This window comes from Oncorhynchus clarkii, chromosome 32, assembly GCF_045791955.1.
Source record: "Oncorhynchus clarkii lewisi isolate Uvic-CL-2024 chromosome 32, UVic_Ocla_1.0, whole genome shotgun sequence".
Classification (NCBI taxonomy): Eukaryota; Metazoa; Chordata; class Actinopteri; order Salmoniformes; family Salmonidae; genus Oncorhynchus; species Oncorhynchus clarkii.
The window spans coordinates 3,016,299-3,032,460 of NC_092178.1; the positions used below are offsets into that span (position 1 = coordinate 3,016,299).

General features: G+C 45.0%; 1 protein-coding gene across 1 annotated transcript in view; it reads right to left on the reverse strand.

Annotated features, from left to right (window-relative positions):
• LOC139391626 (CUB and Sushi multiple domains 2) overlaps positions 1-16,162 on the reverse strand; it is a 772,990-nt gene that overhangs the window by 3,692 nt on the left and 753,136 nt on the right. Inside the window, exons 67-70 of the mRNA XM_071139005.1 lie at positions 10,731-10,892; positions 10,393-10,505; positions 9,684-9,771; positions 8,237-8,363 (exon numbers count right to left, since the gene is read on the reverse strand). Of these exons, the coding sequence (XP_070995106.1) occupies positions 8,237-8,363; positions 9,684-9,771; positions 10,393-10,505; positions 10,731-10,892 (490 nt within the window). The remainder of the gene's footprint in view (positions 1-8,236; positions 8,364-9,683; positions 9,772-10,392; positions 10,506-10,730; positions 10,893-16,162) is intronic.

Genomic DNA, 16,162 nt, shown 5'->3' on the forward strand with positions numbered 1-16,162 from the left:
ACTGTAGCTACAGTGGTGTTATAATGTCTGTAGTATACTGTAGTTACAGTGATGTTATTATGTCTGTAGTATACTGTAGCTACAGTGATGTTATTATGTCTGTAGTATACTGTAGCTACAGTACAGTGATGTTATAATGTCTGTAGTATACTGTAGTTACAGTGGTGTTATTATGTCTGTAGTATACTGTAGCTACAGTGATGTTATTATGTCTGTAGTATACTGTAGCTACAGTACAGTGGTGTTATTATGTCTGTAGTATACTGTAGTTACAGTGGTGTTATTATGTCTGTAGTATACTGTAGCTACAGTGATGTTATTATGTCTGTAGTATACTGTAGCTACAGTGATGTTATTATGTCTGTAGTATACTGTAGCTACAGTACAGTGGTGTTATTATGTCTGTAGTATACTGTAGCTACAGTGATGTTATTATGTCTGTAGTATACTGTAGCTACAGTACAGTGATGTTATAATGTCTGTAGTATACTGTAGCTACAGTGATGTTATAATGTCTGTAGTATACTGTAGCTACAGTGATGTTATTATGTCTGTAGTATTCTGTAGTTACAGTGGTGTTATTATGTCTGTAGTATACTGTAGCTACAGTACAGTGATGTTATTATGTCTGTAGTATACTGTATCTACAGTACAGTGATGTTATAATGTCTAGTAGTATACTGTAGCTACAGTGATGTTATTATGTCTGTAGTATACTGTAGCTACAGTACAGTGATGTTATTATGTCTGTAGTATACTGTAGCTACAGTACAGTGATGTTATTATGTCTGTAGTATACTGTAGCTACAGTACAGTGATGTTATTATGTCTGTAGTATACTGTAGCTACAGTGATGTTATTATGTCTGTAGTATACTGTATCTACAGTGATGTTATAATGTCTGTAGTATACTGTAGCTACAGTGATGTTATTATGTCTGTAGAATACTGTAGCTACAGTACAGTGGTGTTATTATGTCTGTAGTATACTGTAGTTACAGTGATGTTATAATGTCTGTAGTATACTGTAGCTACAGTACAGTGATGTTATAATGTCTGTAGTATACTGTAGTTACAGTGATGTTATAATGTCTGTAGTATACTGTAGTTACAGTGATGTTATAATGTCTGTAGTATACTGTAGCTACAGTACAGTGATGTTATAATAGTATACTGTAGCTGTAGTATACTGTAGTATACTACAGTGATGTTATAATGTCTGTAGTATACTGTAGTTACAGTGATGTTATTATGTCTGTAGTATACTGTAGCTACAGTACAGTGATGTTATTATGTCTGTAGTATACTGTAGCTACAGTACAGTGATGTTATAATGTCTGTAGTATACTGTAGCTACAGTGATGTTATTATGTCTGTAGTATACTGTAGCTACAGTGATGTTATTATTTCTGTAGTATACTGTAGCTACAGTGATGTTATTATGTCTGTAGTATACTGTAGCTACAGTGGTGTTATAATGTCTGTAGTATACTGTAGTTACAGTGATGTTATTATGTCTGTAGTATACTGTAGCTACAGTGATGTTATTATGTCTGTAGTATACTGTAGCTACAGTACAGTGATGTTATTATGTCTGTAGTATACTGTAGCTACAGTACAGTGATGTTATAATGTCTGTAGTATACTGTAGCTACAGTGATGTTATTATGTCTGTAGTATACTGTAGCTACAGTGATGTTATTATTTCTGTAGTATACTGTAGCTACAGTGATGTTATTATGTCTGTAGTATACTGTAGCTACAGTGGTGTTATAATGTCTGTAGTATACTGTAGTTACAGTGATGTTATTATGTCTGTAGTATACTGTAGCTACAGTGATGTTATTATGTCTGTAGTATACTGTAGCTACAGTACAGTGATGTTATAATGTCTGTAGTATACTGTAGTTACAGTGGTGTTATTATGTCTGTAGTATACTGTAGCTACAGTGATGTTATTATGTCTGTAGTATACTGTAGCTACAGTACAGTGGTGTTATTATGTCTGTAGTATACTGTAGTTACAGTGGTGTTATTATGTCTGTAGTATACTGTAGCTACAGTGATGTTATTATGTCTGTAGTATACTGTAGCTACAGTGATGTTATTATGTCTGTAGTATACTGTAGCTACAGTACAGTGGTGTTATTATGTCTGTAGTATACTGTAGCTACAGTGATGTTATTATGTCTGTAGTATACTGTAGCTACAGTACAGTGATGTTATAATGTCTGTAGTATACTGTAGCTACAGTGATGTTATAATGTCTGTAGTATACTGTAGCTACAGTGATGTTATTATGTCTGTAGTATTCTGTAGTTAGTGGTGTTATTATGTCTGTAGTATACTGTAGCTACAGTACAGTGATGTTATTATGTCTGTAGTATACTGTATCTACAGTACAGTGATGTTATAATGTCTAGTAGTATACTGTAGCTACAGTGATGTTATTATGTCTGTAGTATACTGTAGCTACAGTACAGTGATGTTATTATGTCTGTAGTATACTGTAGCTACAGTACAGTGATGTTATAATGTCTGTAGTATACTGTAGTTACAGTGGTGTTATTATGTCTGTAGTATACTGTAGCTACAGTACAGTGATGTTATAATGTCTGTAGTATACTGTAGCTACAGTGATGTTATAATGTCTGTAGTATACCGTAGCTACAGTGATGTTATTATGTCTGTAGTATACTGTAGCTTCAGTGATGTTATTATGTCTGTAGTATACTGTAGCTACAGTTGTGTTATTATGTCTGTAGTATACTGTAGTTACAGTACAGTGATGTTATAATGTCTGTAGTATACTGTAGCTACAGTGATGTTATTATGTCTGTAGTATACTGTAGGTACAGTACAGTGATGTTATAATGTCTGTAGTATACTGTAGCTACAGTGATGTTATAATGTCTGTAGTATACTGTAGCTACAGTGATGTTATTATGTCTGTAGTATACTGTAGCTACAGTGATGTTATAATGTCTGTAGTATACTGTAGCTACAGTACAGTGATGTTATTATGTCTGTAGTATACTGTAGTTACAGTACAGTGATGTTATAATGTCTGTAGTATACTGTAGCTACAGTGATGTTATTATGTCTGTAGTATACTGTAGCTACAGTGATGTTATTATATCTGTAGTATACTGTAGCTAAAGTGATGTTATTATATCTGTAGTATACTGTAGTTACAGTGGTGTTATTATGTCTGTAGTATACTGTATCTACAGTGGTGTTATTATGTCTGTAGTATACTGTAGCTACAGTGATGTTATTATGTCTGTAGTATACTGTAGTTACAGTGGTGTTATTATGTCTGTAGTATACTGTAGCTACAGTGATGTTATTATGTCTGTAGTATACTGTAGCTACAGTGATGTTATTATGTCTGTAGTATACTGTAGTTACAGTGGTGTTATTATGTCTGTAGTATACTGTAGCTACAGTGATGTTATTATGTCTGTAGTATACTGTAGCTACAGTGATGTTATTATGTCTGTAGTATACTGTAGCTACAGTACAGTGATGTTATTATGTCTGTAGTATACTGTAGCTACAGTGATGTTATAATGTCTGTAGTATACTGTAGCTACAGTACAGTGATGTTATTATGTCTGTAGTATACTGTAGCTACAGTGATGTTATTATGTCTGTAGTATACTGTAGCTACAGTGGTGTTATTATGTCTGTAGTATACTGTATCTACAGTGATGTTATTATGTCTGTAGTATACTGTAGTTACAGTGGTGTTATTATGTCTGTAGTATACTGTAGCTACAGTGATGTTATTATGTCTGTAGTATACTGTAGCTACAGTGATGTTATAATGTCTGTAGGTTTAGAAGGTTTGTATATTGTATGTTTGTAGAGGTGTAGAGGGTCAGTATATTGTATCATAAGGTACCTGTGTTTGTAGAGGTGTAGAGGGTCAGTATATTGTGTCATACGGTACCTCTGTTTGTATAGGTATAGAGGGTACCTGTGTTTGTAGAGGTGTAGAGGGTCAGTATATTGTATCATACGGTACCTCTGTTTGTATAGGTATAGAGGGTACCTGTGTTTGTAGAGGTGTAGAGGGTCAGTATATTGTATCATAGGGTACCTGTGTTTGTAGAGGTATAGAGAAGGTATAGACAGTTTGTATATTGTATCCTAGGGTACCTGTGTTTGTAGAGGTGTAGAGGGTCAGTATATTGTATCATAGGGTACCTGTGTTTGTAGAAGGTATAGAAGGTTTGTATATTGTATCATAGGGTACCTTTGTTTGTAGAAGGTATAGAAGGTTTGTATATTGTATCATAGGGTACCTGTGTTTGTAGAGGTATAGAGAAGGTATAGACAGTTTGTATATTGTATCCTTGGGTACCTGTGTTTGTAGAGGTGTAGAGGGTCAGTATATTGTATCATAGGGTACCTGTGTTTGTATAGATATAGAGGGTCAGTATATTGTATCATAGGGCACCTGTGTTTGTAGAGGTATAGAGGGTACCTGTGTTTGTAGAGGTGTAGAGGGTCAGTATATTGTATCATAGGGTACCTGTGTTTGTAGAGGTATAGAGAAGGTATAGACAGTTTGTATATTGTATCCTAGGGTACCTGTGTTTGTAGAGGTGTAGAGGGTCAGTATATTGTATCATAGGGTACCTGTGTTTGTATAGGTGTAGAGCACATATGTCAGAGTCAAGGCCCGCGGGCCACATCCGGCCCGCAAGAAGGTTTTTTACGGCCCCTGGGATGATCTTGATTTATTATTAGAACCGGCCTGCAGCAAGCCGGCAGCCCGCAGATCTTTTACACGCACCAATACTACATTTCCCACAATGCAAAGGTGACGCACCGAGCAGTAGGCTGCTTCATTTCAATATTTATTGGCACAGCAGTCGTCAGCATCACAGTAAAATTAACTTTCAGATACCCATCAAAAATGGCAAAACGGAAGGTGGATACTGAGAACCGGGGGTTTCAAACAAGGTGGGAGTCGGAGTATATGTTCACGAAGGTAGCTGGAAAACCTGTGTGTCTTCTGTGTGGAGAAAGTGTGGCGGTACTGAAAGAGTATAATCTGAGACGACATTATGAAACGAAACACGCGGACAAAAACAAGAATATGGACATGGAACAAAGGCTACAAAAGGCAGAGGAATTAAAACGAGGCCTCAAATCTCGACAGGCTCTGTTCAAAAAAGCCAAATCACAAGGCCAGGCTGCTGTCAAGGCCAGTTTTATTTTGGCAGAAGAGATCGCTAAATCAGCCCGGCCATTTACGGAGGGGGATTTCATCAAAAACTGCATGATTAAAGTTTGTGACGAAGTTTGCCCAGAAAAAAGGCAACTCTTTTTAAATGTGAGTCTGAGCAGAAACACCATTGCCGAGAGAGTAGACCAGTTGTCCATCAATCTAAAAGAGCAGCTTGTGAAAAAGGGAAAAGATTTTATTGCATATTCCTTGGCTGTGGATGAGAGCACCGACATTTCTGACATTGCCCAGTTGTCAATTTTCATCCGCGGAGTGGACTCCAACCTAAGCGTGACAGAGGAGTTTTTGGCTTTACGTCCTATGCATGGCACAACTACGGGGCATGATTTGTATGAAGAGGTGTCAAGATGTGTAAATGAGATGGAGCTGCCTTGGGAAAAACTTGTGGGTTTGACAACCGACGGAGCACCTGCGATGTGTGGACACAGGAGCGGACTGGTGGCGAAGATACGGGAAAAGATGCAAGAGGAAAACGCGACAGGTGAGCTGACAGCTTATCATTGTATCATACACCAGGAAGCGTTGTGCGGTAAAGCCTTGAAAATGGAGCATGTAATGAGCATCATCACGCGCACAGTTAACTTTATCAGAGCCAAAGGTTTGAATCACCGCCAGTTCAAGGCATTTCTGACGGAGTTAGAAACGGAGCATGGTGATTTGCCTTATCACACAGAGGTGCGATGGCTAAGCCAGGGAAAGGTGCTTCAAAGATGTTTCGAGCTTCGTGAGGAGATTTGTCTGTTCTTGGACAGCAAAGGGAAAGACACAACACAACTCCGAGACGAAATGTTTCTGTGTGAAATGGCTTTTCTGTGTGACATTACGAGTCATCTGAATGCAATAAACTTGCAGCTGCAGGGTCGGGATCGTGTCATCTCTGATATGTACAGTACAGTGAAGGCATTTAAAACCAAACTGACTCTGTGGGAGACGCAGATGCGGAAAGAAAATTTGAGCCACTTTCCCAGCTGCCAGACCATGAAAGAGAAGCTCTCTACCAGTGCGTTCCCGAGCACACAGTTGGCTGATAAAATAGGTATGCTTGCCGCTGACTTTCGACGCCGATTTGCTGACTTTGAAGCACAAAAAAGCAGGTTGGAACTGCTCGGTAACCCATTTGCTGTTGACGTGGAAAGCTCACCACCAAACCTCCAAATGGAGTTGATTGACCTCCAATGCAATGATGCACTGAGGGCAAAATATGCGGCAGTGGGTGCTGCGGAGTTCGCCCGTTTCCTCCCCGGCACAATGCCCCAGCTGCGCATCCAGGCTGCTCAAACGTTGTCTATGTTTGGCAGCACATACCTGTGTGAACAACTGTTTTCTTTGATGAACCTGAACAAAACATCACACAGAAGTCGACTTACTGCTGAACACCTCCACTCAATTCTGAGGATTTCTTCAGCTCAGAGCCTTACCCCGAACATTGATGAACTTGTGGAAAAGATGGGACACCACCAAGTATCACCCTCAACCTCAAACAAGTGAACATTACTGTGCAATCACATATTTAGAGTTTTTACTCAGTTCAAGTTTAAAAGTTAAAATTTAATATTTGTTTTCACTGCATGTTACTTCTCCTTAAACAAAGTGTTGTTTTTGATTAATAGATTTTTGCACTTTATTTTTTTGTATTTCAATCCAATTATATTTTAAAAATATTTCAGTTGAGTGGATGATAGAAAATTGCTATTATTGTTTTTTCTTTGAAGTAAATTTAGCCCACTTTTGCTAAAATAGAAAATATAGTCTACTGATGGTGCCTTGAATACCGGTTTCTTTCATTTAATGTTCATGTTATGGGGATATTTATATAAAGGAAATTTGTCTTTTGTGTCTGTTGAAAATTAAAGATTACTGACAGAGCCATAAGAAAATATTGCTTTATTTATCTGATCATATTGTAATATATTTGTTAGGTTTTCAGTAGGTTCAATTAGGTTCACTAGACTATATGCGTCATTTAAAAATTTTTCAATGAACATTCGAACAGTCCGGCCCTCGTCTTGTAGCTGATTTTTTTATTTGGCCCTCCGTCCATTTGACTTTGACACCCCTGGTGTAGAGGGTACCTGTGTTTGTAGAGGTATAGAGGGTCAGTATATTGTATCATAGGTTACCTGTGTTTGTAGAGGTGTAGAGAAGGTATAGACAGTTTGTATATTGTATCATAGGGTACCTGTGTTTGTAGAGGTATACAGGGTACCTGTGTTTGTATAGATATAGAGGGTATCTCTGTTTGTAGAGGATTTAGAGGGTCAGTATATTGTATCATAGGGTACCTGTGTTTGTAGAGTTATACAGGGTACCTCTGTTTGTAGAGGTATAGAGGGTACCTGTGTTTGTGGAGGTATAGAGGGTACCTGTGTTTGTAGAGGTATACAGGGTACCTGTGTTTGTATAGATATAGAGGGTACCTCTGTTTGTAGAGGTATAGAGGGTCAGTATATTGTATCATAGGGTACCTGTGTTTGTAGAGTTATACAGGGTACCTCTGTTTGTAGAGGTATAGAGGGTACCTGTGTTTGTAGAGGTATAGAGGGTACCTGTGTTTGTAGAGGTATAGAGGGTACCTGTGTTTGTAGAGGTGTAGAGAAGGTATAGACAGTTTGTATATTGTATCATAGGGTACCTGTGTTTGTAGAGGTATACAGGGTACCTGTGTTTGTATTGATATAGAGGGTATCTCTGTTTGTAGAGGTATAGAGGGTACCTGTGTTTGTGGAGGTATAGAGGGTACCTGTGTTTGTAGAGGTATACAGGGTACCTGTGTTTGTATAGATATAGAGGGTACCTCTGTTTGTAGAGGTATAGAGGGTCAGTATATTGTATCATAGGGTACCTGTGTTTGTAGAGTTATACAGGGTACCTCTGTTTGTAGAGGTATAGAGGGTACCTGTGTTTGTAGAGGTATAGAGGGTACCTGTGTTTGTAGAGGTATAGAGGGTACCTGTGTTTGTAGAGGTATAGAGGGTACCTGTGTTTGTAGAGGTACAGAGCGAAGCCCGCGATGATCATGGCTATGAACGGCACTAAGATGGCCGCTGCCACTGAACTGCTGTTGGGGGGGAAGTGGGAATTCTCTCTGCTCGTGTCTAAACTCTCTGGAAAAGGGAGAGAGTGTGAGAGACCAGTTACAATACAATCAAATAATTATTCAATAGTGAGTTTACCAAACATTAGGAACACCATCCTGATATTGAGCAACACGACCCCCCACACACCACCTCAGAACAGCCTCATTATTTTGGGGCTCTACAAGGTGTCGAAAGCGTTCCACAGGGATACTGGTCAATGCTGGATGTCCATGGGGTGGAATACCCAACAGGAAACTACAGAAAAAACCCAGCAGCGTTGCAGTTCTTGACACAAACCGGTGCACCTGGCACCTACTACCGTAACCCTGTTCAAAGGCACAAAGATATTTTGTCTTGTCCATTCATCCTCTGAATGACACACAATCCACGTCTCAATTGTCTCAAGAATCCTTCTTTAACCCGTCTCCTCCTCTTCATCTACACTGATTGAAGTGGATTTAATAAGTGACATCAATAAGGGATCATAGCTTTCACCTGGATTCACCTGGTCAGTCTATGTCATGGAAAGAGCAGGTGTCAACTCATACTGTCTTTCCCCCTCTCTACAAACTCAATTACTCTCTCTCTTTTTCTCCTCGTCTCCCTCCTCCTCTTCAAATGAAAGTGCAGTGTCTTCACGTCAGTATCCTGCTGAAAGAGGTATTTTCACTGAGGTTATAAGTAGACACACACATGACAACAGAAAGCTCTCACTCTGTTTCTCTCTCTCTTCTTTCCTCTCTCCTTCCATCTCTCTCTTTCACTCCTGCCTCTGTTTCCTTCAATCTCTCTCCAAACTCTCTCTCTCTCTCTGTTTCTCTCTTCCTCCCTCAGTCTCTCTTCTCTACCTCCTCCCTCCCTCCGTCCCTCAGCCTCCCTCCCTCCCTCCCTCCCTCCCTCCCTCCCTCCCTCCGTCTTTCTCTACCCCCTCCCCCCCCCCCTCCGTCCCTCAGTCTCTCCTGTCTTTCTCTTCCTCCTCCCTCCCTCCGTCCCTCAGTCTCTCTTCTATCTTTCTCTACCTCCTCCCTCCCTCCATCCCTCAGTCTCTCTATGTATCTCAATTCCGAGGCAGGCATCAGTGATAGTAGAGACAGAGCAGTGATATTGAGATGTAAGAATACATTGGCTGCAGACTACAAACTGAAACCAACTAGAGTCTAGAGTCTAGAGAATAACTTGGTACCATATCTAGGGCACATATGCTGCTTGAGGAACATTCAGATTGTCTTATACACAACATCTACATGGGGATGATTAAAAGATTGATGATGAAATATGAAATACCAATAGGAAGGGAGACATGGTTAAAACACACAGTTTATTAACATAAAAGAGGGCTATACTCACCCAGTCGTTGAAGACCAAACTGACCAAATCCTTTTCCTCGGACGAATCCTTGGTACACAAAGGAACTAGATGAGGCAATGTAGGACACCTGGAGAGAGGAGAGATGGAAGAGACAGGGGAGAGAGAGAGAGAGGGGGGGGGGGGGGAGTGGAGAGAGAGAGAGCGAGAGAGGAGCAGGAGAGAGGAGAGAGAGGAGCGAGAGAGAGGAGAGAGAGAGAGAGCGAGAGAGAGAGAGAGAATGAGAGCGATGTAACGAGAGAGAGAGAGAGAGAGAGAGATAGAGAGAGCGAGAGAGTAATCAGGGTCCAGTCAGTCAGTGTGACAAATCAGCATGTTGAAAATGAATTATCATGTCAGAGAGGACGAGAGGACTTCTTGTGACTGACTTGTAATATTTTTCTGTTTCTCTGTTGGTGACAGACCTGGTCGTAGTGGGAAGTCTGGCTCGAGGATGGGGGTGGTGGGGGTGATTACCAACCAGTGATTTAACTTACATTTTAATTACAGAGAAAACTCTCTCTGGGTCCTACATCTCAACAGAGTGACAGCACAAGTGTGTGTGTGTGGTGCATCCTAATGTGTTTGTGTTTGTTTGTGTGTGGGTGTGTGGTGCATCTTAATGTGTGTGTGTGTGTGTGTGTGTGTGTGTGTGTGTGTGTGTAATGTCCTCTACCTCCTCTGATCAGAAGGACCCTGGTGTTTTACTTACATGTCCATCGAGGGCCCAGTTGTCCATCTTAAACTTGTTGACAAAGATCTCTACAGGACCTCTGATCTGATGCACCTGCAGCAGGAGCTGAGACTCCTCTCTCTTATAGGTACCTGACAGACAGAGAGGAGGGAAGGAATGAGAGATATAGAAAGATGGAGGGAGAGGGAAAGAGCGAGAGAGAGACAGACAGAGAGAGAGAGAGAGACAGACAGAGAGAGATAGAGATTTTTTTTTTGTTTCATCATCTATATAGTTTAGTATAGTCATAATCTACGTCAATCCATGTTTTCACAGAGAAAGAAAACTGGACCTAGTGATTGTCATAACAGACTCACCAGCCAGTTTGAGTTCCACCCCACTGTGGTCGATGAGAGTTCCATTAACTCGCTGGTTGAAGGCTTCATAGGAGGTAATGCTCAGCATGGCCGGCTGCTTCTTCCCCAGGTACTCATAAGATCCTCTCCACAGGCTGTTCTTAGCAAACACACCAACCGGGACTGGGGAGGGGAGGGGGGGATGGATGTAGGGAGGGAGGGATGTAGGGAGGGAGATAGGGACGGAGCAATGAAGGGAGGGAGGGAGGGAGGGGAGGGGGGGGTAAAGGGAGGGAGGGAGAGAGGGAGGGGGGAGGGATGTAGGGAGGGAGATAGGGAAGGAGGAAAGAGGGAGGGATGAAGGGAGGGAGGGAGGGGAGGGGGGGTAGATGGAGGGACGGAGGGAGGGAGGGGATGGGGGGTATAGGGAGGGAGGGAGAGAGGGAGGGGGGAAAGAGGGAGGGATGAAGGGAGGGAGGGAGGGGAGGGGGGGTAGATGGAGGGACGGAGGGAGGGAGGGGAGGGAGGGAGAGAGGGAGGGGGGAGGGATGTAGGGAGGGAGAAAGGGAAGGAGGAAAGAGGGAGGGAGGGGAGGGGGGGTATATGGAGGGAGGGTAGGAGGGAGGGGAGGGGGGGTATAGGGAGGGAGGGAGAGAGGGAGGGGGGAGGGATGTAGGGAGGGAGATAGGGAAGGAGGAGAGAGACGGAGAGAGGGAGGGAGAGAGAAAAGTAGGGAGGGAGAGAGAAATGGAGAGAGAGAGGGAGGGAGGGAGGGAGGGAGGGAGGGAGGGAGGGAGGGAGGGAGGGAGGGAGGGAGGCAGGGAGGGAGGGAGGGAGGGAGGCAGGGAAGAAGGGCAGAGAGGGAGGGAGGGAAGCAGGGAAGAAGGGCAGAGAGGGAGGGAGGGAGGCAGGGAAGAAGGGCAGAGAGGGAGGGAGGGAGGGAGGCAGGGAAGAAGGGCAGAGAGAGAGGGAGGGAGGGAGGGAGGGAGGGAGGGAGGGAGGGAGGGAGGGAGGGAGGGAGGGAGGGAGGGAGGGAAGGGCAGAGAGAGAGGGAGGGAGGCAGGGAAGAAGGGCAGAGAGAGAGGGAGGGAGGCAGGGAAGAAGGGCAGAGAGAGAGGGAGGGAGGCAGGGAAGAAGGGCAGAGAGAGAGGGAGGGAGGCAGGGAAGAAGGGCAGAGAGAGAAAAACAGATAAAAGGAGACAAAATCAATAGTTACAACTCAGTTTCAGTATTTTACGGTGCCAACACCTCAAGCTTTTAAAATTCATCTGAGGAAACACAATCAGTCATTAAGAGAAGTCTGTCACATTTCACAAGTGGCAAAAACCAATAGAGATATTGTCAATATCTAAAACTTTATAAAACGTTGTTTGAAGTAACTTTGTCATTGGTGGATAAACATACTCTTCGCTTTCAGACAAACTAGACAAAATATGTGGTTGTATTTTAAGACAAAGTAAGTACTGTTGTCCAAACCAGAACAACCTATAGGGACAGAAGTATGTTTCTGTAGCACAAGGCAGTTTGACAGGACGCTAGTCTGTCCCAGGGCCTGTTTCTGTAGCGTGACAGCGTGAGACAGTTTGACAGGACGCTAGTCTGTCCAAGGGCCTGTTTCTGTAGCACAAGGCAGTTTGACAGGGCGTTAGTCTGTCCCAGGGCCTGTTTCTGCAGAGTGAGGCAGTTTGACAGGACGTTAGTCTGTCCCAGGGCCTGTTTCTGCAGAGTGAGGCAGTTTGACAGGACGTTAGTCTGTTCCAGGGCCTGTTTCTGTAGCACAAGGCAGTTTGAAAGGGCGTTAGTCTGTCCCAGGGCCTGTTTCTGTAGAGTGAGGCAGTTTGACAGGAGGGAAGTCTGTCCCAGGGCCTGTTTCTGTAGCACAATGCAGTTTGACAGGAGGGAAGTCTGTCCCAGGGCCTGTTTCTGTAGCACAAGGCAGTTTGACAGGAGGGAAGTCTGTCCCAGGGCCTGTTTCTGTAGAGTGAGGCAGTTTGACAGGAGGGAAGTCCGTCCCAGGGCCTGTTTCTGTAGAGTGAGGCAGTTTGACAGGAGGGAAGTCTGTCCCAGGGCCTGTTTCTGTAGAGTGAGGCAGTTTGACAGGAGGGAAGTCTGTCCCAGGGCCTGTTTCTATAGAGTGAGGCAGTTTGACAGGAGGGAAGTCTGTCCCAGGGCCTGTTTCTGTAGAGTGAGGCAGTTTGACAGGAGGGAAGTCTGTCCCAGGGCCTGTTTCTGTAGAGTGAGGCAGTTTGACAGGAGGGAAGTCTGTCCCAGGGCCTGTTTCTGAAGAGTGAGGCAGTTTGACAGGAGGGAAGTCTGTTCCAGGGCCTGTTTCTATAGAGTGAGGCAGTTTGACAGGAGGGAAGTCTGTCCCAGGGCCTGTTTCTATAGGGGGAGGCAGGTTCACAGGAGGGAAGTCTGTCCCAGGGCCTGTTTCTGTAGAGTGAGGCAGTTTGACAGGAGGGAAGTCTGTCCCAGGGCCTGTTTCTGTAGAGTGAGGCTGTTTGACAGGATGGAAGTCTGTCCCAGGGCCTGTTTCTATAGAGTGAGGCAGTTTGACAGGAGGGAAGTCTGTCCCGGGGCCTGTTTCTGTAGAGTGAGGCTGTTTGACAGGATGGAAGTCTGTCCCAGGGCCTGTTTCTGTAGAGTGAGGCAGTTTGACAGGAGGGAAGTCTGTTCCAGGGCCTGTTTCTATAGAGTGAGGCAGTTTGACAGGAGGGAAGTCTGTCCCAGGGCCTGTTTCTATAGAGTGAGGCAGGTTCACAGGAGGGAAGTCTGTCCCAGGGCCTGTTTCTGTAGAGTGAGGCAGTTTGACAGGAGGGAAGTCTGTCCCAGGGCCTGTTTCTGTAGAGTGAGGCTGTTTGACAGGATGGAAGTCTGTCCCAGGGCCTGTTTCTATAGAGTGAGGCAGTTTGACAGGAGGGAAGTCTGTCCCAGGGCCTGTTTCTGTAGAGTGAGGCTGTTTGACAGGAGGGAAGTCTGTCCCAGGGCCTGTTTCTGTAGAGTGAGGCAGTTTGACAGGAGGGAAGTCTGTCCCAGGGCCTGTTTCTATAGAGTGAGGCAGGTTCACAGGAGGGAAGTCTGTCCCAGGGCCTGTTTCTATAGAGTGAGGCAGTTTGACAGGAGGGAAGTCTGTCCCAGGGCCTGTTTCTGTAGAGTGAGGCAGTTTGACAGGAGGGAAGTCTGTCCCAGGGCCTGTTTCTATAGAGTGAGGCAGGTTCACAGGAGGGAAGTCTGTCCCAGGGCCTGTTTCTATAGAGTGAGGCAGTTTGACAGGAGGGAAGTCTGTCCCAGGGCCTGTTTCTGTAGAGTGAGGCAGTTTGACAGGAGGGAAGTCTGTCCCAGGGCCTGTTTCTGTTGAATGAGGCTGTTTGACAGGAGGGAAGTCTGTCCCAGGGCCTGTTTCTGTAGCACAAGGCTGTTTGACAGGATGGAAGTCTGTCCCAGGGCCTGTTTCTGTAGAGTGAGGCAGTTTGACAGGAGTGAAGTCTGTCCCAGGGCCTGTTTCTATAGAGTGAGGCAGGTTCACAGGAGGGAAGTCTGTCCCAGGGCCTGTTTCTATAGAGTGAGGCAGTTTGACAGGACGTTAGTCTGTCCCAGGGCCTGTTTCTGTAGAGTGAGGCAGTTTGACAGGAGGGAAGTCTGTCCCAGGGCCTGTTTCTATAGAGTGAGGCAGGTTCACAGGAGGGAAGTCTGTCCCAGGGCCTGTTTCTCCAGAGTGTGGCAGGTTCACAGGAGGGAAGTCTGTCCCAGGGCCTGTTTCTGTACCGTGAAGCAGTATGACAGGACGCTAGTCTGTCCCAGGGCCTGTTTCTGTAGAGTGACAGCGTGAGGCAGTTTGACAGGGTGTTAGTCTGTCCCAGGGCCTGTTTCTGTAGCACAAGGCAGTTTGACAGGATGGAAGTCTGTCCCAGGGCCTGTTTCTGTAGCGTGAGGCAGTTTGACAGAAGGGAAGTCTGTCCAAGGGCCTGTTTCTGTAGAGTGAGGCTGTTTGACAGGAGGGAAGTCTGTCCCAGGGCCTGTTTCTATAGAGTGAGGCAGTTTGACAGGAGGGAAGTCTGTCCCAGGGCCTGTTTCTATAGAGTGAGGCAGTTTGACAGGAGGGAAGTCTGTCCCAGGGCCTGTTTCTGTAGAGTGAGGCAGTTTGACAGTTGGGAAGTCTGTCCCAGGGCCTGTTTCTGTAGAGTGAGGCTGTTTGACAGGATGGATGTCTGTCCCAGGGCCTGTTTCTATAGAGTGAGGCAGTTTGACAGGAGGGAAGTCTGTCCCAGGGCCTGTTTCTATAGAGTGAGGCAGTTTGACAGGAGGGAAGTCTGTCCCAGGGCCTGTTTCTATAGAGTGAGGCAGTTTGACAGGAGGGAAGTCTGTCCCAGGGCCTGTTTCTGTAGAGTGAGGCTGTTTGACAGGAGGGAAGTCTGTCCCAGGGCCTGTTTCTATAGAGTGAGGCAGTTTGACAGGAGGGAAGTCTGTCCCAGGGCCTGTTTCTATAGAGTGAGGCAGTTTGACAGGAGGGAAGTCTGTCCCAGGGCCTGTTTCTGTAGAGTGAGGCAGTTTGACAGGAGGGAAGTCTGTCCCAGGGCCTGTTTCTATAGAGTGAGGCAGTTTGACAGGAGGGAAGTCTGTCCCAGGGCCTGTTTCTATAGAGTGAGGCAGTTTGACAGGAGGGAAGTCTGTCCCAGGGCCTGTTTCTGTAGAGTGAGGGAGTTTGACAGGAGGGAAGTCTGTACCAGGGCCTGTTTCTATAGAGTGAGGCAGGTTCACAGGAGGGAAGTCTGTCCCAGGGCCTGTTTCTGTAGCGTGAGGCAGTTTGACAGGAGGGAAGTCTGTCCCAGGGCCTGTTTCTGTAGCGTGACAGCGTGAGGCAGTTTGACAGGACGTTAGTCTGTTCCAGGGCCTGTTTCTGTAGCACAAGGCAGTTTGACAGGAGGGAAGTCTGTCCCAGGGCCTGTTTCTATAGAGTGTGGCAGGTTCACAGGAGGGAAGTCTGTCCCAGGGCCTGTTTCTGTAGCGTGAAGCAGAATGACAGGACGCTAGTCTGTCCCAGGGCCTGTTTCTGTAGCGTGACAGCGTGAGGCAGTTTGACAGGGCGTTAGTCTGTCCCAGGGCCTGTTTCTGTAGCACAAGGCAGTTTGACAGGGTGTTAGTCTGTCCCAGGGCCTGTTTCTGTAGAGTGAGTTAGTTTGACAGGACGTTAGTCTGTTCCAGGGCCTGTTTCTGCAGAGTAAGGCAGTTTGATAGGACGTTAGTCTGTTCCAGGGCCTGTTTCTGTAGCACAAGGCAGTTTGACAGGGCGTTAGTCTGTCCCAGGGCCTGTTTCTGTATAGTGAGGCAGTTTGACAGGACGTTAGTCTGTTCCAGGGCCTGTTTCTGTAGCACAAGGCAGTTTGACAGGGCGTTAGTCTGTCCCAGGGCCTGTTTCTGCAGAGTGAGGCAGTTTGACAGGATGGAAGTCTGTC